The sequence below is a fragment of the Trichomonas vaginalis genome, chromosome I (genome assembly GCF_026262505.1).
Source record: "Trichomonas vaginalis G3 chromosome I, whole genome shotgun sequence".
NCBI lineage: Eukaryota > Parabasalia > Trichomonadida > Trichomonadidae > Trichomonas > Trichomonas vaginalis.
Window position 1 is genome coordinate 27621987 of NC_067203.1, and position 25106 is coordinate 27647092.

At 31.9% G+C, this 25106-nt stretch overlaps 8 protein-coding genes and 3 pseudogenes across 11 annotated transcripts, besides 6 other annotated features; 8 read left to right on the forward strand and 3 right to left on the reverse strand.

The window, feature by feature from the left end:
- Positions 1-10210: part of a mobile genetic element that runs on past the window's edge.
- TVAGG3_1061280 (KilA, N-terminal/APSES-type HTH, DNA-binding family) lies at positions 45-872 on the forward strand (the record flags this gene model as incomplete). Its single annotated transcript, XM_051256016.1, has 1 exon — positions 45-872. The coding sequence occupies one exon, from the start codon at positions 45-47 to the stop codon at positions 870-872; it is 828 nt and encodes a 275-aa protein (XP_051081590.1).
- On the reverse strand, positions 1099-1572 carry TVAGG3_1061290 (uncharacterized protein; the record flags this gene model as incomplete). Its single annotated transcript, XM_051256017.1, has 1 exon — positions 1099-1572. The coding sequence occupies one exon, from the start codon at positions 1570-1572 to the stop codon at positions 1099-1101; it is 474 nt and encodes a 157-aa protein (XP_051081591.1).
- Positions 2269-3136, forward strand: TVAGG3_1061300 (annotated as a pseudogene). The gene has a single exon. A coding segment is annotated over exon 1 (868 nt).
- TVAGG3_1061310 (organellar and viral DNA polymerase type B) lies at positions 4862-5437 on the forward strand (the record flags this gene model as incomplete). The annotated part of the gene is made up of 1 exon (XM_051256018.1): positions 4862-5437. One exon carries the CDS (start codon positions 4862-4864, stop codon positions 5435-5437), a length of 576 nt encoding a protein of 191 aa, XP_051081592.1.
- Positions 6399-6551, reverse strand: TVAGG3_1061320 (annotated as a pseudogene). The gene has a single exon. A coding segment is annotated over exon 1 (153 nt).
- On the forward strand, positions 6705-7136 carry TVAGG3_1061330 (annotated as a pseudogene). The gene has a single exon. A coding segment is annotated over exon 1 (432 nt).
- On the forward strand, positions 8319-8741 carry TVAGG3_1061340 (uncharacterized protein; the record flags this gene model as incomplete). Its single annotated transcript, XM_051256019.1, has 1 exon — positions 8319-8741. The coding sequence occupies one exon, from the start codon at positions 8319-8321 to the stop codon at positions 8739-8741; it is 423 nt and encodes a 140-aa protein (XP_051081593.1).
- On the forward strand, positions 8772-9242 carry TVAGG3_1061350 (repellent protein 1 family; the record flags this gene model as incomplete). The annotated part of the gene is made up of 1 exon (XM_001292779.2): positions 8772-9242. One exon carries the CDS (start codon positions 8772-8774, stop codon positions 9240-9242), a length of 471 nt encoding a protein of 156 aa, XP_001292780.2.
- On the forward strand, positions 9291-9527 carry TVAGG3_1061360 (uncharacterized protein; the record flags this gene model as incomplete). Its single annotated transcript, XM_001292780.1, has 1 exon — positions 9291-9527. The coding sequence occupies one exon, from the start codon at positions 9291-9293 to the stop codon at positions 9525-9527; it is 237 nt and encodes a 78-aa protein (XP_001292781.1).
- Positions 10211-11977: a mobile genetic element.
- TVAGG3_1061380 (MULE transposase domain-containing protein) lies at positions 10235-10687 on the reverse strand (the record flags this gene model as incomplete). Its single annotated transcript, XM_001292781.1, has 1 exon — positions 10235-10687. One exon carries the CDS (start codon positions 10685-10687, stop codon positions 10235-10237), a length of 453 nt encoding a protein of 150 aa, XP_001292782.1.
- Positions 11978-12145: 168 nt separating the features above from the next.
- On the forward strand, positions 12146-13405 carry TVAGG3_1061390 (protein of unknown function, DUF563 family; the record flags this gene model as incomplete). The annotated part of the gene is made up of 1 exon (XM_051256020.1): positions 12146-13405. The coding sequence occupies one exon, from the start codon at positions 12146-12148 to the stop codon at positions 13403-13405; it is 1260 nt and encodes a 419-aa protein (XP_051081594.1).
- Positions 13406-14721: 1316 nt separating this feature from the next.
- Positions 14722-14769: a mobile genetic element.
- A 2159-nt stretch (positions 14770-16928) lies between these two features.
- Positions 16929-18515: a mobile genetic element.
- A 5333-nt stretch (positions 18516-23848) lies between these two features.
- Positions 23849-25065: a mobile genetic element.
- Positions 25066-25106: part of a mobile genetic element that runs on past the window's edge.

Sequence of the window (25106 nt, forward strand, 5' to 3'; positions counted from 1 at the left end):
AATTTTTTTCTAACAAATTTTTTATTTTGTATGTAAAGACAGTAATGTCAACATCAGAGAACACAACAACTGCTATCGTTCATGAAGCCATAAATGAAGAATACGAGTACATACAGTATAACAAACAGTTACGTCTCATTCGTTCAGTCAAAGATGACATGTACCAAATGCAAAGTATAATGAATGCTCTTAGTTCTACAAAGCAAGCATATCATTGGTTTGAAAACCAACAGACAAAAGAACTTTTAGAAGAATTTCCTCATATGATTGCTTCCCTCGGAAAACCGAGAGAAGAGATTCCGTACGAAAATCGCAAGAATTTGGCTCCTGGTTTGAAAGGTTATTATGTTCATAGACTTTTAGTAAATGCTGTAGCAATGTGGGCTTCACCTCGTTATGCTTGTTATATTTTCATGATGTTAGATGAACTATATAAAGCAGAACGTGAAGAGCTGGAAAAGAAACTTCAAGCAAAAGATGAAGTCATTGAATCCAAAGACAAAAGCATACAGAAAAGAATACTACGTTCAGTACCAAAAGGAAAGGAAAAGAGTTATAGGTATATGATATATACTGAAGAGTTGGAGAAAGAAGAAGATAAAGATATGGTTATGTTACATTTAGTCAGAAGAAACAACAAGAGCTTTTATGACTTAGCTAAAATATATAAATCTGACAGAAACGGGTTCTATCGTGAAAACTTACCGATTTCAATGACACCGAATGAACAAATAAAGGAAATTGTCAAAAATACTCTTCCTCAAACACACTATGACATCAAAGGTTGCACAATACTTACATTCAAAGAAGACTTAACATTACTGAAGGAAAAAATAACAGAATATTTCGACAACTTCAAAGAGGAAGAATAAAGAAAAATAATTTTTTTGTTCAATGCTTTGAAATTATTTTTTACAGTCAGTCAATGACGACTGACTGACTGACTGTTTGGAATTTTATACAAAATATTTCATAAATGCCTTCCTCCTTTGCTGTTGTCTAAATGTTATGTTGTCACACTTTTTAAGAGAAGTTAATTAACCTGGTGACACATGGTGACGTAGTGACACTTTCAGTTCTTCAAAAATATATTTTTGCTTAAATAGCTTCAGGGTCTATTTCTTCAACCATTTCACTTCCTTCGTCAATGTCAATAGAAGCTTCTTCAACCTTTGGTAAGAATTTCTGTATAACATCTTTGTTCGTTATTGTCTTCAGAGATGAAGGATAATATTTCACATTTGTTTCACCCTTCTTATATTCTTTCTGTTCGGAAAGATTTAAAACAATACTGAAGAAGTCAATGTTAGAGTTCTTTATGACAGTATAATGAGTATCTTTGACATTCACGAAGAAACTCTTTTGTTTCAAAACTACTGCTAACTCTTGTGAAGTATAACGTTTGCGGTCAATGACGATAGCTAATGGTCTGACATACTGACCAAACTTAGATTCTTTCACAAACTTCTTGTTAAAGATAACATTAACATTTGAAGCATTATTGAACTCATTCTTGATGGCAGTAGCGAGAGCATTGTATGAAAAGAACTTGCAATCTTGCATGTGTTTCATTAAAATAAAAATATTAAATTATTTTGAAAAATAACTTTAAAAAATCTAATCTAATTTTTTCAAAAAATATTTTTTTTATTTCCTACTAAAGATGTATCGGAAGTTGTCTAAGTTAGAACACTCGGAAATAAAACAACTTCTAACAGAAGCTAACATAGAAGTAGCAAAGCATTACGCAACAAACAAAAAAGCACTCGCTGACTTCATTAAAGACTACAATGGTGAAATAAGTTATGATAGAATTCATGAGTTCATAAAGCCGCAACGCGGCGAGGACGAAGTCCATGCAAGAGCATTTCCTTTAAATGACGTTGCTATTGACTTATATCATAGACGTTCAGTACCTCATGAAGTAAGAAGAGAAATGTTTGACATAACAAATGCAAACGTTGGTGAAACAAGAAGAAGAGACGACACACTGAAACAACAGAGAAGAGAGATGTTTAAAAGTGCTATAGAACAAGTTCGCAAAGCTAACGATGTCCTTCGTTCCATTGACGACAAACCAAAAGAAGGTGAGAGATGGTTAAAGAAAGATGAAGAGAATAGGAAGAGGAATGTTAAGACAGGCAATAGACTCATTGACTTTAACATCGAAGCTTTAGATGAACCAAACAGAGACTACTTACACAAACATTTCGGTAAGGTTTTCATGAGACTCTTAGAGAAGATTAAAATAAACTCCCAACAAGATGGATGGTATGTTATAAACTTGGTGGAAAGTATGAATGTTCTACGTTAAACCTCAATAATATTGGAACATTACTACATCAGCTCTTGAAGGAGAACTTTATATCAGAGATAGAAGCAAATGCTGCAGGTATTGTTGAAATGCACTATGACTTCTTCTTGACAAACATAAAGAATCTTACCGAAATAAAGATGTATGATTTAACAGAATATGAAGGCTTAACGATGTCAGATGTAAAGAAAGGCAAACCAAAAAAGAGACCATATAGAGATGAAAGCACACTGACAAATGACCAGAAAGCCATTTTGGAAGCTCTTAAGCAAACAGGAAACCCAGCACTTATAGAAAGCTTTTGGAAAGATAATGGTGAAAAGAAGTTTTATAAGAAGAGAAGCGGTCAGTTCTGGAAGTATCTTTGCACATTACCTATAAATCTTGAACGCTACCAAATCTTCAATGAACTGAACAAAAGAACTGCAACACTTATGACAGAGGACAATTGTTTCGTTTATGCTTGCATTCAGGCTGGAGTAGATGAAGAAACTATTGACCACATGAGAGAAGTCATTCGTGTTAGAGACTTTCCTCAAAGTAAAGTACAAGAAATTTCTGACGCAACAGGTATAGCATTTAATGTTGTCATTGGTTACTTCAATGACTCAAGACATAATGAAATAAAGAGATACATACCAAAAGAATGTGAAACTGTTAGAACTCTTGACTTACTTCTTGTTGAAGACCACTACATGCTAAATGAAAGATTACCAATGACAACATATTTCATTCGCAACTATATAGAAATCTTGAAGGAGTGTGGTGGAATGAACATTGAGAAACAGATGAAGATTTATACAAAGAGAGAGAACAAATATGTAGTTCGTTATGATAGAACAACACCGTTATGGGATGTTATGAAAACATTGTGGGAGTGCAAATATTTCGAACCTATTTCTTATGGAGAACTTTTCACATATACGACTGACTTATATAAACAGAACCTTGCACCATTTAAAGATTTGACATATGCTCCAAAGTATTGTGTACAACTGAAGAAGAAAGCTGAGCCAAAAGAAGTAAATAAAAATAAGTGCAAGTTCATTCCTGAGCACGTTTTCTTTGCTGACTTTGAGTGTAGCACAGACGGCTTTCATAAAGCTTTTAACATCTGTTACGACAGTGAAGATGGTTCAGTGAGTGAAAGCATTTGGGGTCAGAACTGTGCAACAGAATTTTTGGAACGACTTCCTGACAAGAGTTTAATATATATAACCTCAGTTATGATATAAACTTCATCTTAAGACACATGACAGAAGTGAAAGGAACTCCCATCATTAAAGGTTCACGAACAATGCAAATAACTGGCTTATATAAAGGAAGGGCAATTATTATAAAAGACTCTTACAGTGTTATAAATAAGAAGCTTAAACTATTTCCTGCTATGTTTAACTTACAAACAGGACCGAAAGAAGTATTTCCATACAACTACTACAGCAGTGTTTTGTTAGCAAATGACAACAGAACTGGTGTCATTTCTGAAGCATGTAAGTTTGTAAAAGATATTGATACATTCATGAAAAACATAGATTCCATCAAAGGTTGCAGAATAGATGAGAACCACTTCGACTTAGAAAATATAGTACATTTTATTGCAAACAAGATGTAAGAATTTTAAGAGAAGGTTTTGTTAAGTTCCGCAATGACATATTGAAAGAATTTGATTTAAACGTTTATGACTACGTTAGTATTTGTTCAATTGCTAACAAATTGTTTGAGAACAGAGTGTACTTCCCGAATGGAAATTTATATGATCTCTCAAATAAACCAAGAGAATTTATTTCACGCTGTATTCAAGGTGGAAGATGTATGTTGTCAGATAACATTAAACAAAAGAGCGAAAAGAAGCTCATTGCTGACTTCGACGCTGTTTCATTATACCCTTCAGCAATTGCAAGACTCTATACTTTAGAAGGTATACCGAAAGTATTGAAGGAAGAAATGTTAAGCACAGAGTATCTCATGAGACATTTATTCGATGACGACCAAAAGGAACCCATTGGTGAAAAGTTTGTGTCTGGCTTCTTTGTTCTCATTAAGATAACAGAGATTGGAATACATAGACACTTTCCTTTAATAGTTTGTGACCCTGAACTAAATCCAGAACTTAACGTTCCCAGAAGTTCAAACACTTGCTGTTTAATGTATGTTGACCATATAACATTACAAGACCTCATAAAATATCAAGGTGTCAAATGTGAAGTGTTGCAAGGATACTATTACGATGGAAACAGAGATATTAGAATAAGAGATGAAGTAAAGAAGTTGTTTGAGTTAAGGTTAAAGTATAAGAAAGAAGGAAATCCTTTGCAAGAAAATATAAAGCTCATTCTGAACAGTATTTATGGCAAAACTATTCTATCTCCTATTGAGTCAAAAATAACCATAGTAAATGACAAAGATGCTATAAGATATGCCATCAGAAACTACAACCATATAGTGAAGTTCGAAGGTTTGGATGGTTCAGATAAAACTATTTTCAAGCTAACGAAAAGCATTTGCAGACACTTTAACTTCTGTCCACTTGGTGTTAACATTCTGTCTATGTCGAAGAGAATAATGTGTGAAGTATTCTGTACTGCTGAGGACTTAGGAATGGACATCTTTTATAGCGATACGGACAGTATGCATCTCTACAATGAAGATATCCCTCGTTTAGCTGAAGAGTTTGAGAAACGTTATGGAAGAGTTCTCATTGGTAAAAACCTTGGTCAATTTCATAGCGACTTTGCAGAAATCACACCTGGAAAACAAAGTTTAGCATACAAGTCAATATTTTGTGGAAAGAAGACTTACATAGACTTACTCACGAATGATTTAAATGAAGTTGCATTTCACTGCAGAATGAAAGGCGTGAAGCAAGATGTTATTGCTTTAACCGCTAATGAAATGTTTCCTGACTCTGTTCAGTGTTTCTATGATGAAGATAAAGGTTTAATGGTTCCGCAAGGAACATATGACAAAGACTCTGAGTTCAGTGTTATGAAGTTATATAAAGCACTTTATGACGGTCAAGAGATTGCATTCGACTTATGTAAGTCATGTCAACCTTGCTTTGAAGAGAAGTTTAACTTCTCAATAACGACTAAAACAAGCTTTATTAGTAAGTTGAAGTTCTGAGGTCATTTATTTTTGTCAGCAATGAGGTCATTTGTGATAAAAATAAAACTAGCGGCAAGGGCGAAGCCCATGTGGTCATTTACAATACTGCGATGGTAGAGTTTAAGAGTTGTGCTTCAATGTAGAGACAGTCCTTATGGTCTGGAGGTAAGAACACTGGGCAGTTATGGTCATGAGTGGAGAACATGTCTATCCAAAACTCACGATCGAAGCCAGTTAATTTATAGTATTTAGGGTTAGGAAGTGGTGAAGTTCTTGTATGACCAATGAACTCATTTTCAACTCCCTTACTTAAGTTTGAATATAATATAGCTTGCTTTCTATCCCAAATACCAGGTGTTACAATCTTTGAAAATTCATTTTTCTTCGGAAGCATTGCATCATAATTGAAAACATTCTTGAAATCATCACTTGGTTCAGAGATTTGAAATCTTATACGTAATGGATTTTTTTTCTTTTTAGCTACTTCATTGAATGGTGAATATATAACAAACTGACAGTCATGAGTTCCATCTTCATTTTCATTAAATTCATAATGAAAGTCTATAAGTTGTGGCTGACTACCTTCTTCTTTCAGTTGTGCAAGAAACTCACGTAAAGGCTGTAAAGTTTGTACTTCAATGTTAAACTTTTTCTCGAACATCTCATTAAATGAAGTCATACATTGCAACAATGTTGTATCGTCTTTAAAGTATTTGTATATGTGAATGTTTTGGGCGCTTAAAGACTGTTCGTCATTTTCTATCTCGACTTGAAGTATAAAGTCAACCTTTCTGAAAGCATGTGTTATATACATAGATGTTATGCCAATGTACTTCTCTTCATTTATGTTCACAATCCAGTCTGTTGGAAACTTAAACGTTACTCTGTTCCCCTTTATTTTGACGTCAGGGTTTTCACTACTAAACGCAACAGATAAAGGTATTTGTCTATACATTTAGTTCCGATAAAAATAAACCATTTACTCTTTCTTTGCTTCAGCTTCTTTAGCTTTTGCTTCAGCTTCTTCTCTAGCTTTCTTCGCCAGCAAACGTGGGTTCTTTTGTCTTCCAGCAGCTAATGCAGCAAGTTGTTTTTCACTAAGTTTTCTCTTTGGTCTCTCTGGCTTTTGTTCTTGTTTTTGTTCCTTCAGTTCGGATAAAATTTGCTCACGAATTTCTTTCTTCAATGCTTCAACATCTATGACCCCTTGGGTCTTGTCCGTAGGGCTTGTCTGAGTCATTTGACTGCAGATAAAAAACAAAATTAAAACTTTAACCGATGTAAAATGAGCTTGTCAAAATCAGAGCGAGAGTCTATTATATTAAATGACGCAAGAGGAATACAACATCCTTTCTATTACGTAAGTCAGAGTAAAGATGGTAAAATATACGTAAGAAAAAGAAAGGTTCCATTAGCGAATGCAGAAAGCGACAACATTAAGGTGTATGGCAAGGGTGAAGTCCACGAAGCCCATATAAAACCTTCTGTTCAAACTGAGCCACCAAAAGAACAAGAAGAAAAGAAGCCAGATGTACTTTCAATAACGAACCAAGAGCTTATTGCAAAGTTCGTGAATTTCATTGAAAAACAAACCGAGTCAAAGAATCCTGACCCGCCAGTGAAAGAAGTTGAGACAAAAGAGAATGTACAGTTCATTGAAAATGTCAAGAAACAACTTCCACCACGAATGCCAAGAAGAAGAGTGAGAATAATGAAGTAAATAGATATTTTTATCTGAAGTAAATACATGCAGAACGAACAGTTAAACGAATTTACTCCAGCAGAGCATATTCATCAGATTCGCTCATATTTCGATATCATAGACAATGCAGTTCAAATTGGTGACACTAATAGAAAATATTCTGACGCAAAGATTCCATCACAACCTGGAACTGCTAAAGATAACACATGGGTAACATTCAATCTCTCACCTCCTGGTGAAAATATGTTGGACCTTTACAATACATTCATTACGTATAAAATGGAAGGTCAATTTATTGTAGATAAAGAAATTGGTTCAGGTTCCAATAAAACAAACCCACCAGGATTTTGGATTGGTTTCGATGACGCTTTCTATGCAGTTGCTGGATATCAAATCCTTGCAAATGGTCGTATCGTATATTCTCAAGACAACGCAAGAGAAGAAGCATATATAACTTCAAACTCACAAACTACCGAACAAATAAAGAAAGTAGATGTTTTCTCAAAGACTCGACATGAAGATGTATGGAGTCATTCGGGAACATGCAGAACAGGACAAATTGTTAGTGGTCCAATTACAGCAGGAAAATCATTTGATTTTAAGCTTCGTTTAAGAATTCCAGTTAGAAGATTCCTTCCATTAGAAGCTATTCGATTTATTCCAGCTTTTGCAGGAAACATTCAGCTTAAAGTAAAGTTCAGTAGCGACGCCTTACAATGCACATCTATATCTGTAAATGATATCATTGCTTTCAATCCAACTCTTAAAGTTGCATTTGCTTCAGATTCAAATCCACCGACAAATAAATTTGTTCCATGGAATGAACCATTCACTATGATAACGAAGGCAGTAGAAGCTAGTGGAACAGTTACTATTACAACTGTAACCCAGCAACTATTTCGAACAAAGATGGATTTTAATGAATGTTTCATTCATCCAAAGTCATTCTCTTTAGACCCTAACATTTATACAGAACTTGTAGAACATTATACAAACGAGGCTTTATGTTTTCCTGTTAAAGTTATGGATTGGATTCCTATGGACGGTTCATTCTCAAAGAATACAGATAGTTCAAGTGCAACATTTACAGCAGCTTATACGCCTATTAATGTTAAAAGTATTTGGGCACTATTTAGAAAGAAAGACAACTATTATGTTAATTTTGAGAACCCTAAGTTTAAATATCTTCAGCTTTCCATGGGAGCTTATGGAAATATGCCTGCAGAACCTGAAAAATCATATGGACCTGTATTTTATGAAATGGTTGCGAACGCTTGCAATACAAACAATGATATGATCGGATTTAATGAAGATGTTATGAGGTCATTGGTGGATGGTGGTAGTGTGGAACATAAATGGGATAGCTATGACAACACACATTTCTTATGTGGTTTTCCAACAGAAGTGGACTTTTGCTTCCAGCAAGGTCAAACATCTACTGCTCCAATAACATACAAATTGTCTGTTAAAGGACCTATTGAACTAGCAACTGAAAATGTACCAAAGCCACTTATTGGATTTATGAGGGATTGTTGCTTTGCCATTCAGGTGCGTGCTAATGGAATCCCGATAATAAGATTAGATGACTATAACTTAGCTACGGACGACAGTGAGGAATAAAGGATGAACGTTTATTTTTAAAGCTTATAAATGAGTTCTTCATCAAGCTCTCGTGAACCTTCATCATCTATGAAACAAACTTTACCAAATGATTATGGAGCACCTATTGAATATTTCTTACGAGCTGCACAATGGCAAAGAGCAGTCTCACCAAGGTTAGGTGTTCCACCAGCTCCTGTCAAAAATAGCATTTGGTCAAGTCCTTATATAAAATATGGTCTCCCACTAGGTTTGCTAGCTACAGCAGGAGCAGTTATGATGTTGAAAAGAAATAAAGCAAATGTTGTAAATAATACAGAAGTAGCTGAAGTTAAACAAACTCCAACACCCTCGCCAAAACCAACGTCAAAACCAACGCCTTCACAAGCAAAACCTTCAATGACTCCTGAACCTATGGAAGTACAAACTCCTGTTCAAAAGTCAACTCCTAAACCGACTCCAACATTTAAACCAGAACCTACTTCTCAAATAAATCGTAAAACTCCTGCGTTTCTTTACTGAAAAAATAACGTTATTTTTATTTAATATTAAAATTTTTATTTGATTGAAATGACAAATAAAGTCACTGAAGCAATGAAACAAAAGTTTTTGGTAGAATACATTAAATCAGGAACTATTCCAGAAGGTTTTTACATTCATACTATGAAGGATGGTAGAGTTCAGTTTAGAAAGATAAAGCAACCATTAGATAAAGAAGGAATTTTGAGAAAGATTAAACTTCATGAGGACAACATTGCTGAACTTAAGAAGAAGTTAGAAGAGTTGGAGAAAGGAAGAGAGTTATAAAGCAATGAATTCAACAGGGTAGAAATGAGGTTAGATCTAACCTTCTACCCTAAGTTTATTTTTGTGCTATGTTTTCATACGTGTGAGGGTGGTGATATCATTAATTTTTAAGTTTATTTTTTATTTTATTTTTATATAAATGACGAAAACTATTGAGATAACAAACTACAACGGTCATGAGTTCAAGAATTTGTTCTTCGTTCCTCGTGAAAATACATTCTATCAGATACGAGGGAGAAAAGGTAAAGTTAGTTTGAGCGTTTATGACTACAAGCATAATGGAAAGTTTATACAAGCATACGATACAAACGGTAAACGTGTTTCATTAGCTTTGTCAAAACTTACATACATTCATTTTGACAGTGACTTTGACTCTGACGATTGGAGTGACAGCAGCGATACTGAAGAATATGAACTATTGTGTGAAGCACAGCAATGGGAAGCGCTGCAATACTTTTGTAAATGAGAACATTTATTTTTTCATTAGTGAAGTCGTTTGTGAAAACGTTAGTGGGGTGAAGTGGTTGGTGGTTTTGTAAATATTTAAGGTTAAGTTAGTGTTGTCGTTTGTGTTGTCGTTTGTGTTGTAAAATATACGTTAACGGTTTTGTAAAGTGTCAAATTCACATAACAAGTGTAAGGAGGCGCGCAGTGCCTCAGTACACTTGTTATGTATACTAACTAAAGTTCAAATTATCTAATCTTGCTTACTCTTCCTTTAAACTTCTTTGTGCCAAATTTAATATTGCCTTCAAAGATGGAATAAGGACATTAGGTTCAATCCTTCGGCTTTCGACAATTTCCAAAATGTGTTGAATTAATTTCAAACATTCATCGTGTTTTGAAGCTCTTTGCTCAACAATCTGATTACCTGCCCTTGTAAGAATTCTTACTGCTCTTTCTTCATTCAAAACATTAGCGACTTGAACCTTAATAATCGCATTTGGAATCACAACAGTGATGAGAGTTATGACGATGTCATCAATGCGCTCATTTTTCTTACCCAAGAAAAATGTTTGCTTTAATTGATGAAAGTGTGATTCCGCAATGTTATTCGTGGAATCACCTTCTCCACGATATAACATCATCCAATGTTCTTTGGTTCTTCTCCATTGTTTATCGAAATACTTCAAAGCGCGCGGTTCTTCTTCTTCTAACATTGTTGTCAAGAACTCATATGTTTCATCAGACTCTTCAGCCAGCTTTTCTGCATTCGTTGCATCTGCACGTAATGTCAAAAAGTCCATTGCTAAATAGAAGTTCTCAAAATTCTGTGGATTGTCAAAATAGCTTCCAACTTTTGCACATGCGCGTAAAACATGCACAGCGCACCAACTGAGCTGCGCAAGAGGAAATCCATCCTCAATTGCGCGAGCAATGTTTAGCGCACAGTCAGCGCTCCAATGCTGTGGATCCAGGTGCGCAAACTCACAGAATTTCACCAAACATTCTTGAATTTTTTCAGATGTCTGAGGGTTCACTAAAAAATAGCAAAAGGGGAAAATTGTGTTTTGACTTGTTTTCATTGTTACTGCAAACAATTGGATCTTTCCTTTAATTAAAGAATGAGTGGAATCGACGTGGAGAGGGTTATCAATGCTATGCACCAATTCTTTTGCAGCAAAAGGTGCATATATGATTGTAAACTCGGAAAAATCTCTATTGTAATCAAATTGAACGAGATCATCTGGGCACTCTTCCTGTAAATTATTCAAAAATGCTTCCAAAGAAGTGTAAAGATCGTTTGATAATCTTTGTGCAATAATCTAATCAAGGCGATAAAATTTGTGCTTTAAAGCATCAGTAGACTGCGCGAAAAGTTTCATCGTTTCTTTGTTATTCGTATCAATTCCGAACTTATCAAAAAATGCTTTTTGAGCAAGAAATTGCTTTCCACCGTTTTTAATATAAAGTTCGATCCATTTTTGATAAAATTTACTCGCGTAATGTGAACCCATTTCAACTCCTATATGATGGCAATGTTCTTCATTAACTTTGCTTATAGTAAACACTCCATTTTGTTCTTCAACCCTAAATTTTGCCTTGCATAGGGGATACGAACATGAATAAGTGACATATTGCTTTGGAGATCCCGTTCTTCTTCTGTATGGGACACCGCCCTTGACTTCCTGTTTAATACCAAAAGCAATAAGCTCCTCTAAGTCCACCGAAATCATAAAAATGAAATGATTTTGAAAAGAGTTAACAAAATTCAAATCACATCAAAAACAAAAACACATAAAAATATTTTATTATACTCATTCGAAATTAAAAATAATAAAATTTATATATATTAATTTCATTAAATCAAGGTTAAAAATCTCACCGGAAAAATAACCTCAGTGTGATAAATTTATCACCGGAAAAATTTACAATAAGGTTAATACCGAAAATATCGAAAAATCAACATTTAAGGTTAATTTAAGAGTATGCACTTTTGTCACCTACTCCCTTTTTAAATGAATCTTATTATTAACTCGAGCTATTTCAAAGAGAATCGGCATAATAGCTTAAGCAGATTATACTACGGTGCAGTAAAGAATTTTTGCATTATTTATTTAATATTTGCCTTCATATTTGTGGATTATCTATTAGAACAAAATCTAAATCTAACAATTATGTTTCAATTGGAGCAGGAACAATTTATCGATGCTTTCAGTAATATTAACTTCACACAAAACGATGCGGGCGTTCATGAACTTCAAATCCATCCTGGAATAAAGGTTCTTCATAATTTTTCTGCAATAAGAACAGAAGAAACATTCTTTAGTGCTGGCCACAAAATCTTTGTTACAGTATTCGATAGTGGATTCATGAAGGAGTATTTCCTTTATCTCCCACCATTTGACAGTTACATTCCGAAAGGTCTAACTCCGAAACAGACAGACCTTTTCTGGAAACAAGAGGAAAATCATATACATTACTCAGATTTCCATATTCCGCATATTGATGTTGTATGGACTGTTAAAAATGGAATTTCATCACTTTCTAATGCTCATTCTTGTCGCAAAAGCAACTCTTCTCATCATCTAAACTTCTGCAAATGGCCTACGACCGTTAATAATCCAGAAATCAAAGGAACGGCCTTAGTTGTCGGCAGCCATCAGATAAACTACTTCCAACACTTTTTTGATAACGGGTTACCGCATTACGCCGCTGGCTCTCTCGCCACAGGTATTTCTCCCCAAATGATAACTGTTGTTTCTACAGCCTGCAATCCAGTAACGATAGAAACTCTAGAAAAACTCGGCTACAAGTCGCGCCAGAACTGTCAAAGCGATGGAAAGCAAGTTAGTGCCGAGTTACTTATCATGTGCACTGCAACTCGAGTTGTCCATCATTATTTCTTCGACTGGTACCAGGAGCTAATGAGGATACCGATAGCTGAACGTTCTAAAGTCATTTTACTGCCAAGAGGCAAAGGGAGTGGCGGAAGAGGTAGTAGAATCATTCAAAATCTCCATGACATTGTCCCTCATCTCAGTAAAATCTTCGGATCCGAAAACGTCATCATTCACGATCAAAATTCTCCAGAAAAGACACTTTCAGCACTAATCAATAAATTCAGTACCGCGAGATACATAATTGGGCCTCATGGAGGAGCTTTTTATAACCAATTCTTTTCTGGAACAAATACAACAATTGTGGAAATGCTTCCTGTCAAAGAGAACGGATATTACCCAGAACAAACTGGTCCAAGATCGATGTCATTTGCACACTTGGCTATGTACACGAACACAGAATGCTTACACCAAGATTTTTACAGATACTATACAATAAGTGATCAGATCAACTATAATATTAATATAACCGATTTCATGAATTGGTTTAAATTTAATTTTAGAAATGATACTTTTGTTGTTAATGCTTCTTCATAATTTAAGACTTTGTTTGTATAAAGAGGTAGGGCAACGATAGGTCAAAAAGGCTTCTCTGATAGATTTCCTTGCCTTTTGGATATGCTATAATATATAGCCTAGCATGATAGGATATGATGTCAAAAGTTAGAACATAACTTAGGATCTTGAGAAAAATGAAAAACAAAAATTACATAAAAAAAGAAAATTTTATCTAATTTGTTTTTTTGGACCGAATAAGTAATTTTATTGAATTTCAATACGACACATAGATTTTATTATTAGTAATAAATATAATGGTTTACTATTAACAAGGAACCTAAACTAATGAAAATTTGATTTCAAATATTGTATATGATTATCATAGATTACCAAAATATATTGCTATTTATGAGGATATAATATTGATTATTAGTAAATCGTATAAATTTAATAAATATACCATGAATATTGAATGAATTTCTTGATTCATAGGGGTAAAACGCGCTTTTATATGATTTAGACAGAGAATTTATGAGATGTAAATAACACAATAAAGGTTTATATTGAATATTTTCTAAAAATAAATCGAAATTATAAAAAACAATACATTTATTCATTGAAACTACTTGGACAAATATGAAACAAGCATTCAGGCAATTCTTTTGAGACTTCAACGCATCTGATAATTTTTATATAACTTCACCTCTTATGCTTAGAGTGGAGGTATTGAGATCGTAGAAGTATAGATGAGCTCACATTCAGATATGATGTGTGAACTTCTGTTTTCACTGCAATTTTGAATCAGAATAAACTCAAAACAAGAATAAAATGATATACTCACTCTCTAAATGTGTTCGAGATTTAAAGTTGTATGAATAAAACGATTCATCTTTCGAAGCCTCCCATTTAATGAGAGACTTCGAAAGATGAATGTATTCATGTAGATGAAATACTATATATGACCATGTGTGATACTAAAGATATCAAAATGTTCATTTTTAAGTGCAATAGAAGGGTTATCTCTCGTAAAATCTCAATTTAAGGAAGATTTAGAAAGAACTCCTTTCCTAAGTAGATAGTGTGTGGTTTCTGTCTTTTGGTTGATCAGGAACTATGAAATTAAGTCGGACAGAAAGAAGTTCTTTCCAAAACAGACTCCAAATGAGTTGTTCGAAAAGAACTTCCTTCTGTATATGGATAATTGTAGTTACCGCACTGAAGTATGTAATTGTGATGATGGAGTTCTCGATAAATCTAAAATCGGATTAAGATTAATTGAAAACTCAAGTAATTCTTTGAAATCTTGTGTTGTCTGGCACTATAATAACCAAAGAATGAGAATATTATGTTGAATGATGAGTACGTGTGCTCGGCATTCGCCGAGCGAATTGAGTTTAACGTACTATGAAAAGTGACAAATTTGGGCTTTTTTTTAGGGTTATGATCTCTTCCTTTCTGCTCAATACGACAGAAATGAAAGAATGAATTTGTACTCCCTAATTGATTACTACAATCTGTATCTATCTTTAACATAGAATTAGCTGCATTGTGATTTATACTCCAGAATTATTCAATTTAAGATCAACCTCGTAAATTTTAATCATATTGCACCAATACTCCTACGTTGAGATAAGAACATGATTATACATACCAAAGCCCCATATTAAAAATCAAAATTTAGCACCTCCATTATGCAACCACATTATTCGTCGCAAATAAGTATATTTACGCATATTATGATGCATATTCACACAACTCGTATACATGAAAAGTTATTAAAATCAGACAAAATTATTGCAATAAGGAAAAAAAAACAACTTTATTATATATGTTAGTAATGAATTACAAATATTTCTACAAAGAATGCTCAATACTTCATATAATCTTCGAATATTTCTTATTACAAGTTAATACATTTTGACTCGAACATGATAAACAAAAGCTGACACGCTGATTACTACATTTATGAAAATATAGTACGTTTCCATTCATCTGTTTACTTGTTTTTGTTGGAATAAAATCATTTTTTTTTCTTTCATGAAATAAGAATTTTGCTGCGAAAGCAATATCTCTAACAATAATTAATACATTACGTCAACTCTGGAATGAGTATTTATCAAATATGATATCAAAATCAAAAATTAGTTTTTTTTATGAGTAAAAACGATGTAAATTGATTATTTGACTAATTATCAAATACTTTGATTTTCCAAATTTTTTTCGAAATTGATTTTTTCATGTGAAAATTCAAATTGTTTAATTTCATTTTTGAAATTTTGAATTTTTTTTGGAATTTTGAGTTGATCAATTCAGCAGAATTGATAATGCTATTGCTTTAGGGCATACCACAAGGTGATGAATAAAAGGTGAACATTAACAAATTATTTTAAATCACAAATATCATCCTCATCAACTTTAATTCTAAAAAGAACTGTACTGAATTATGAAAATGCATGATTTACATTATTAAAATCTTTGAATGAAAATAGTACAAGATAAGTTTTTATTCATTTTTAATTAGATTTAAACGAAAAACTACTCCATATTAAAATTTAAGTCGAGAAATCGTATTTTGTTCTTATTTGTTAGCATTTTGTAGACATTCTAATCTTGAATTAATTTGTTACATGATATTATTAACAAATTTAACTGAAAAAATATGTTAATATGGAATAAACCATGATTATATAAGCTATCAATGCTATATATACATATGTAAAAGATTCATATTAACTCAATTAACAAAAATATGATAGATTTTCATAAAGGTTCAATCTAGGTTCGTCCGAAAATTTTGATTTTTATATAGAAGACATAGTTTCATATACATAATTAAATTTTCAAACAAATTTGATCATACCATTTATTAAGCAGGATAGTATATTAATTACCATCAGTATAAAAATATAAAAATGATTATATTTAATTATTGCATAATTTAGTCAAAGAGTTATAAGCCTCAAGTGATCGTTATCACCTTCAATGCACGTATACTTTATTGATTCATAGATATTTAATCTATGTTTGACATGTTGTTGTCGTCATTCGTTTTGTTCCCATTCTTCCTAAGTTAGAATTAGAGAATACACCATCCACATCATCTAATTTGGTCCTCAGCGATAGATTGGTTCATTTTGGAGGAGTCCCATCAGACAGTTTTCGAGCACCAAATATCAAATTTTAATGTATACAAATCTTTAGTGATTTATCTCTTTTATGATGAGTAAAAGGTTTCTGCTCATCAACATTTGATTTCCGACATATATGATTTCTAATTGCAATTATTTACTTTCTTTTTATAATCTAACTCTGTGACTCATACCATAAATTAATTATTGGAAAGTGTCAATATGTTTGGCACAACGAATGGCGGAAGATACCAAACCATGCAGGGAATATGATACGTTTAAGATCTCCGAACTTTTTTTCCAAAAATTTTCTATCGTTGCCCTACCTCTTTGTATAAACTGTTCCATAAAATTTCTGATAATTGAAAATTTTGTATGATCGGCAGTTTTCAATAAAGATTTAAATCAAAAATGAGTCATGCGTGGCTAACTATACAAAGGTACATTCACTAGGCAATAACAGTAAAATGGGATGAAAATAGGATAAATAGCATCCCTATATAGTGCCTAACAATATTTATACGGGCCAAAAAAAATTTGGCTAGAGATTTGGCGAGTTATAAAACTTAGAAAATTGAGAGGGATTTTTATTTTTGAATTTTTTTTGGAAAGTTAAAATTGCGATTAAAAATCGATTTCCAGGAGAACTAAGCATCTCATCATATATTTAAATCGATAAAAATATTAAATAATAGTTGAATAGTATAACAACGTGAAATTATGGCTGAATCTACAGAAAAAATGAACATATTTGACATTTTTGAAAATTCATACGTTAGATGGTGACAGACTCATAAACTATACTTTAGCTAAGATTGATATATGGTTTCAACAACACATGGTTAAAATCGTAAAAATATTTTAGATTTCAAAAAGATATATATGGTAATATAATGGAACAAAGTCAACAAATAGCATGTTAAATATGTTATAATTAACTTTTTATTAGATCCAATAGTAGATATCGAATGGTTTCCAGCTTTATGGTTAAATATTTTCTTTTCGAGCTTCTCTTTAACTGTTGTATTAAGGTTGTAAATTTTTGATGCTAGAAACTATGGAATCTTCTTTGCTGCTGCATTTTTCTTGAGAGTTCTTGCAATTTCGAATAGATCTGCGCATTGTATGAAATGGAGGCTTTAAAATATCTTGAAAACAGAATAGGACTGCTTTTCCAAAGGAATGCTTACTTGTAAATCAGAGAGTTTCAAAATTGACAGCAAGATTATCATCATAACTGTCGATTTTGCTGCGAAAAAGGAAGACAAGTAATTAACAAATCATTTACTGTTGTTCATCAAAAGAAGAAAACTTTGATAACAACTAATGATGATAAAATCAAGCTATCTTTTAATATTTTAAATTGATAAGACATTCAAAATATTTGAATGGTTTAAAATATTTTCTTTTAATTTCTATAAGATATTATCATGATTATATAATAAAATTTAAATTTTTATTCAAAAAGGCAATATTTCAAACTTTTAATTTCAAAAATCTTAATTCTGCAATAAGTGTATTTAATTGTAGCAAATTTAATGATCCTTCGTCATGCTTAGCAATTTGGAACTCATAAATTAATGATTTCTTCAAGTAAAATTCTGCATTATTTCAAAAGTCAATAATTCTCTAGTAACTTTTCTTCAAACCTTAACCATTATATTATATGTATAATGGAGAATAATTGCAAAGAAAGATAGCCGAATTTACTGGGTAGTTCTTGTGATGCGAAATAATTGCAAATTAACACCTAGTTTTAACAGCATCAATCTCTTTTTGCTCTCATTTAAATGCATTCGCACACTTTAATTTTGAAATATAAGAGTTTTGGAAATTATCAAATTTATCTGCTCAAATACTATAGATCTTCATAAGTGTTAATAGAATCATTAGCCTTACATATAGTGTTTAATATAATGATGCACATTATACTGGGATTCATTCCTTATTCATCTAGTTATTATAAGATTTACAACCCCATGAAAATTTAAAATTTTGTCAAAAATAGTGAATGTACCTTTCTCAAAACTTAAGATATCCTCCGAGTTCAAAGATTTAAAAAAACACAAAAAAATTAACTTTACTCTTTTGAGATCCTTATCAGATGTGCAACAATTTGATGCAGTATCGCAATTCGAATCCGATTTTTTAATGTAGATGTACTCTAACATTCTTGAAAAAATGCAAAATGATATTAATTAAGCTTTTCATTTCTTTATCATACACGAAACAAAATCATTCATTATACTAAAATTTATCAAAGTTTGAATAACGAAAAAAATAATATCTAAATTTTTACATTGAGTCGGCTATTGATATGGTCAATATTAAATCGTTTAAAAATGGGCATTGGCCAGAATAATACCCACTAAAATAAAGGTAGGTCAACAAAATCGTAACGATGCTTTCTTGATTTTGGTAATGGATTTAGACTATGTAGGTACTCGGTGACTAATAGACGAAGAATGGAAGAAAACTGCAAGAGGGATTTCGAGGAAATATTATTAAAATTAACATTTGATTCTTTGACTTGCAAATAAACATATTTGTACTATTAATCGGTTTTACAGAATAGATCTTGCGTTATTGTATGTTTTGAAAAAGTATCTAGAATTTTTCCTAAGATACTCATTTTGCGAGATAAAATGATATACCATCTACTAGACATTTGTGCATTGCTTCCTATATGTAGCTAGTAACTACAGAAATTGTAGTTTCAGGAAATTTGAATACATTTGGAATTCTAAGAAAGACATTGTAATATTGAGCATCTCCTATTTCAATATACCATATTGATGAAAATATAAATTCATGTAATCTGTCCTTAAATATGCTATCTAAACTTGTGATAGAAACTCAATTTCACCAGAAAATATGAGAAAATTCCAAATTGTGAAATAAAACGAACATATTCACATATGAGATAACAACCATCTATATTAGGTTTCTCAATTCTTCATTCAAAATTCCAAAAAAAATTCAAAAATTTGAAAATGAAGAGAAGAAATATGAATTTTCCATGAAAATTTGCAAAATGAAAAAATTTTGGAATTACAAATATTATTTATTTTTGATGCTTGTTCCAAAATATGTCTTTTTTCCCATATCTGATATGAATATTTTGGATTATTATTATAATTTATATTTATTGACATATTTCATGATATTCATATAATGGTTTGTTTTAGGGAATGAATGAGAATATATTTATTTAAAAAAAGAGAAAAGGTATTAGAATAGATTTTTATTTGAGCGTATTTAAAAGGTTCTACTTCAAAAACTTTATGTAGTTTACTTTTGTAAGCAACGTAAAACAATATCTTTAAGTTATTTGTTGCAATTCGGGGATTAATCGTGAATTTTTGTTGTATATTAGTTAAAAATTAGTTTTTAGTAGATAAATTCGTCATGTTCCCGTTTGTAACTCATTTTGTTTTTGCTTTATTGATGAAATTTCAATTTGTTGAGTGAATATCGACAAATTTGTTAAATCTTGTTTTAAGCGCAGCAGCAATATTTGGAGTCTATTAACTATATCTAGACTTTCAGTATTTTGCATTATTTTTATTGTTGAGGTTAGAACAATCGCCTAACTAAGTAACGCATGTATGTAAAATGACTTTTTCGCGAAAACGGTCTTGCAGATTTTTACGAGAGTAAGATATCAATATATACAACAATTGAGGATTAATTTTATTGCAGTGGTTTACGATTTTCATCGTTCAAAGTATCGGGGCAGATTATTAAATTTTAAGCTATACAATTTCCATTGTAGAGCTTTATATTTTGAAAGAATAGAACAATTGGACATATTATTATTAAGTATAAATGGAATCGATTTTAAATTGCATATATGTCAACACTGTTTCTGACATTAATGTAAATACAAAGTACTAAACTACTATGCATGAAGAAAACTTCAATTTCTCTCCACAATTAAGAGAAGTTTGGAGTTTTATTACTGAGAAAAATCCGCTTGAAGTTGTTCATGAGAATTTAAAAAATTGCAAACAATTTCTTTAATCGTTCGGACATCAAAATTGAAATAAAAATTGTTGCACCTTTTTCGACAGTAAATGATAATAAAAAAAGAATTTTCAGAGGTGTAAAAAATAAACTTCTCAAATAGAAGGACCATGCTAAATGGAATGCGTCGCATACCCACCCAGTAAAAGTATTTGTGAAGCCATCCAGAGGAGTTAGGGCTTCTCCGTGCGTCATTGTTATGCCTCAAAACCAGAAACGAAGAGAGGAGACGAAATTTCCAAATTAATTTTGGAATCCCGGCCCAAATCAAAAATTTAACCATATTTCCCAGTAGAGTGGAAGAAACTACTTATTATAAACAATCTTTATTAAAGAATAAACACCCACATCTCTGTAAAATTCTTTTTTTATATTTACTGTCAGAAAAAGTGCAAACAATTTTTTTCTTTCAATTTTGATTTGCGAACGATTTTTTTTCTTGCGAAATAACGTACTAAAATACACTTTTTTAAAATTTTATCAATTTGTTATGGTATATCTTTATGATAATGAATAAAATGCTTATTTTTCATAAGTAAATACATAATTTATGCTGAAACACAAAAAATAACACGAAAATTTCTCTACAAACATAGTATAAATTGAAGTTACTAAAATTCATGAGGTGGTGAATTCAAGTAACTTGGTTCATGAAAATGAACAACAACATCTTCCATTGTTGTCCAATGTCTTGCATTAACGGCATCAACTACTCTCTGTGTGTATTTCACCATTGCAGGAACATCCACAGGATAAACGTCGGGGCCTTTATGTGGAGTTTTAGGATGGATAACTCCAATTAAGAAAAATCTTAAATTCGCGCAAAGCTGAAGATTTGGTTCATCTACCTGAGTAGTGAACATTAAACACATTCCACACTTTTCATGCATAAATATTGAGTTATAAATACCAGATCCGCAAGGAGCAACAAGAACTTTCAATGATTGCCAAAACTTAACAATTGTTTCTACAGAACTTGAGAATTGAGAATCAGCTATTTCCCATTTACAGCCTTCATCAATCTTTGTACCACTACTTATGGCTTCATAAAGCTTATTAACATCATCGAAATTTCTTCCACTTCCCTTTGGTCTGTCATTGATCACAAACCTTGTAGGTTTGATTTTATTAAAGTTGACTTTTGTTTTTATCAGCTTTCGTAGCCTGTCAAGGCCTCCTGCAGTGTAGCCGTGAGCATATTCTAAACTATTTATCAGCCAAAGGGAGTGAACATATATTTGTTGTGACAAATCTACAAACGTCACTTTATATCCTAAAAAGTTTAAGATTTCTTGAGTAATTTCTCGATACATCGGAGGGGAATTAACCATGAAGCCTCTTGAAACCAAATCTTGTGGAACAAGCATCATTGCACAAAGGAAATCATGAATATTGTGGCCATACATATTAAAATACTGAATATAATAAACTAATTCAAATAATTCTCCAGTTGTCTGCATCATTGTGTGACCGCCATGGTCCTGATAAATTGTCTTAAAACTTCGCTTTTCATCTGAGATCTGACCTTTCGAAACAAAAACGTCTTTAAATAATGTAACATAAACCATACTATGAGTTATGTAATTGCTCGGAACTATTGCTCGTTCTGTATATGTTCGACCTGATATCAGGGCATAGTTAATCACTTTCGGATCATTTTGATAAAAAACCTTATCCATTTGAACATAGGGACATTGATACCACCATGTTTTATGGTTAATGTTTTCTTGTGTTTTCGGTCCTATTATTCTGACGCTGAAGCGAATTAAAGAATCTTCATATCTATAATTCGAAAAAATGGTCAAGAAGGAAGAAAAAGCAATAAAGAAGTTTATAAATATTGCATTAGGTTGCATTGAAGAGCTTGCTTTGTCTGTTAATGATGTCTGGGATTCCGTAAGGAGTTCTGCTGCAAAAAAATGATGAATGGATTAAACTCTGATAACACCCAATTTATATATAATCCATTGTGGTGGTCTTTTTAAAAAACGAGTCCTTTTTTTCTGAGATTTCTGATCGCTTCCTTTCTGCTCGTCATGCCCGAAATGGAAGAAATGATTGATATAGCCGAACTTATTACTCTAATTGGCAATTATCTTGTATAATACAATTAGTTGCATTGTCAGTTATTCTCAAGCATTATCGAATTTAAATTCAGCATCGCTAATTTGCATTGTATTGCAACAGCACATGTGTGTTGAGATAACAATAATATTACACCAGCTAAAATCACACAATAAAAATCGAAATTTTGCATCTCGAAAAAACAACAACAGAATTCTTCGTAATCTTGGGTATTTACATACATTGTGATACATATTCGAATGACCTGAATGTATGGGAAGTTACTAAAATTTGAGGAATTTATTGCAATAAAATAAACAAAGGTCATCCTTATTATATAAATTTGTAAAGAATAGCGAAGACCTTTACAATGTATGCACAGTCCCGCATATTAACTTTGAATATTTCTGATTTCATTTTGAAACATTTTGACTAGAGTATTGATAACTCAAATTTCGATATAGTTACTACATTAATGCTAATGTAGTAAGTTTCCATTCATCTATTTACTTGATGTTATTGAAATAAATCAATTTTATTTAACTATCCTTAAATAATATTTTTGTTGTGGAAACAATATATCTAACGATGGTTATGGTATCTGACTAACTTGGAATGAATGTTTATAAATATGATATCAAAATCAAAAAAATAAATGTGTTTAATGATTAAAAACTAGTTAAATTGAATGTTTGACTAATTGTCCAGTACTTTGATTATCCAAATTTTTTCGAAATTGATTTTTTCAAGAGAAACATTTAAATTTTGAATTTCATTTTTGAATTTTCGAATTTTTTTTGGAGTCTTAAACTGATAAATTAAGCATAATTTGTAATGCCATCGCTTTATGTACAACATATGGTGATGAAATGAAGGCGGATTTTAAAAACTTATTTTAAATCAAAAATATTTTCCTCATTATCATTAATTCTAAATTGATATATACAATACACAGATAAGGCGTGAACTAAATTAGAAATATACTTGAATAAGAAGAGTAAAAGTCAAGTTTTTATTCATTTTATAATTGATTTAAACAAAAAATTACTTCATTTAATATTCTAGTCGCTAGATGAGATTTTGCTCGTATTTGTTTACAGAGCCATATCATTTCTTGCAATTGAATTTGTTATGGAAAGAGGTATGGAAAAAGTTTTTCGTAGAGAATACAATATCTCATATAACAAACGTGAGATATTGTTGTAAAAATCCGTAATTTAGTCAATCCAACATACTTTACAATATGAAAATTGAATTCGATATTGAGATTGGGACAAAGTTGCAATTCGGCACTTTTTGTAAAAAAATGGGGTCATACTCATAATGAATAGAGACTTATAGCCAAGTCTTGATATCATGCAGGGAGAATATACATTGATAAGCAATTATATTTTATTAGTAGTATTCAGAAATTCTTACAATTTACAATACAATTTTCAAAAATGGATAAAGACTAATAGCCAAGTCTTGATATCATGCAGGGAGAATATACATTGATAAGCAATTATATTTTATAGTGTTGTAAACGAAAACGATAAAAACGGTTTGACAAAAAGTGACACTTTGCATGGCAAAAAATAGAGCCTTACTTTTGAGATACTTGAGATTGAAACTGAATCTTATGAAGCGGTGATCTTGAATCACTAAATCATAAGGTTCAGTTTCATATAAAATTTGTTATTCTTTTGGAATTATTTCTTATAAGATTTTACATCTTTTAGCGGGGAATGTTTGTTATCATGTATATATTATAAATATTTACACGATAACGAACATTCCTCACTAAATTACTGAGAAACTTTGAGGAAATGTCGAACAATTTCCTCAAAGTTTCTCAGATTTATATAGATAACTAGAGTCCCCTAGGCACTGATTCTGGTTCAGCACCTAGGAGGCTCTGGTTATCTAACGAACTGATAAAATGTTTTTAAATTTTGTGAATATTGCTACCTGTGAAGCACTGACTTCAAATCAGTACCTCACAGGTAGCAATTACATTGAAATATGGGAGAAACTTTGTCCGAATGTTAAACTATTCGGACAAAGTTTCTCCCATTTGTAGTGGAGATGGAAGGCTTTGAGGTATATTGTATTAATATATACCCAAAGCCTTCCATCTCCACTTGAAAGTGTCCAAACTTTGGGTTAATAGTTTGCAATTAACCCAAAGTTTGGACACTTTCTAGAAGGAATTGGATGGTAAGAGATATACATTCATATGGTATATCTCTTACCCTCCAATTCCTTCTTAAAATGGGAAAACTTTGTCCGAATGTTAAACTATTCGGACAAAGTTTCTCCCATTTTGCGAAGGAATTGGAGGCTATGAGATACTGATGAAATGTCAGTAACTCATGGCCTCCAATTCCTTCCTAAAACTCATAAAAGTGGACCTTACATGCATTTAAAATTTGACATGTAAAGTCCGCTTTTTGTGAGCGGGGATTTGACTCCGTCAAATCCCCTTTTTCGTTAACGAGAATAGTAGTAGTATTCAGAAATTCTTATAATTTACAATACAA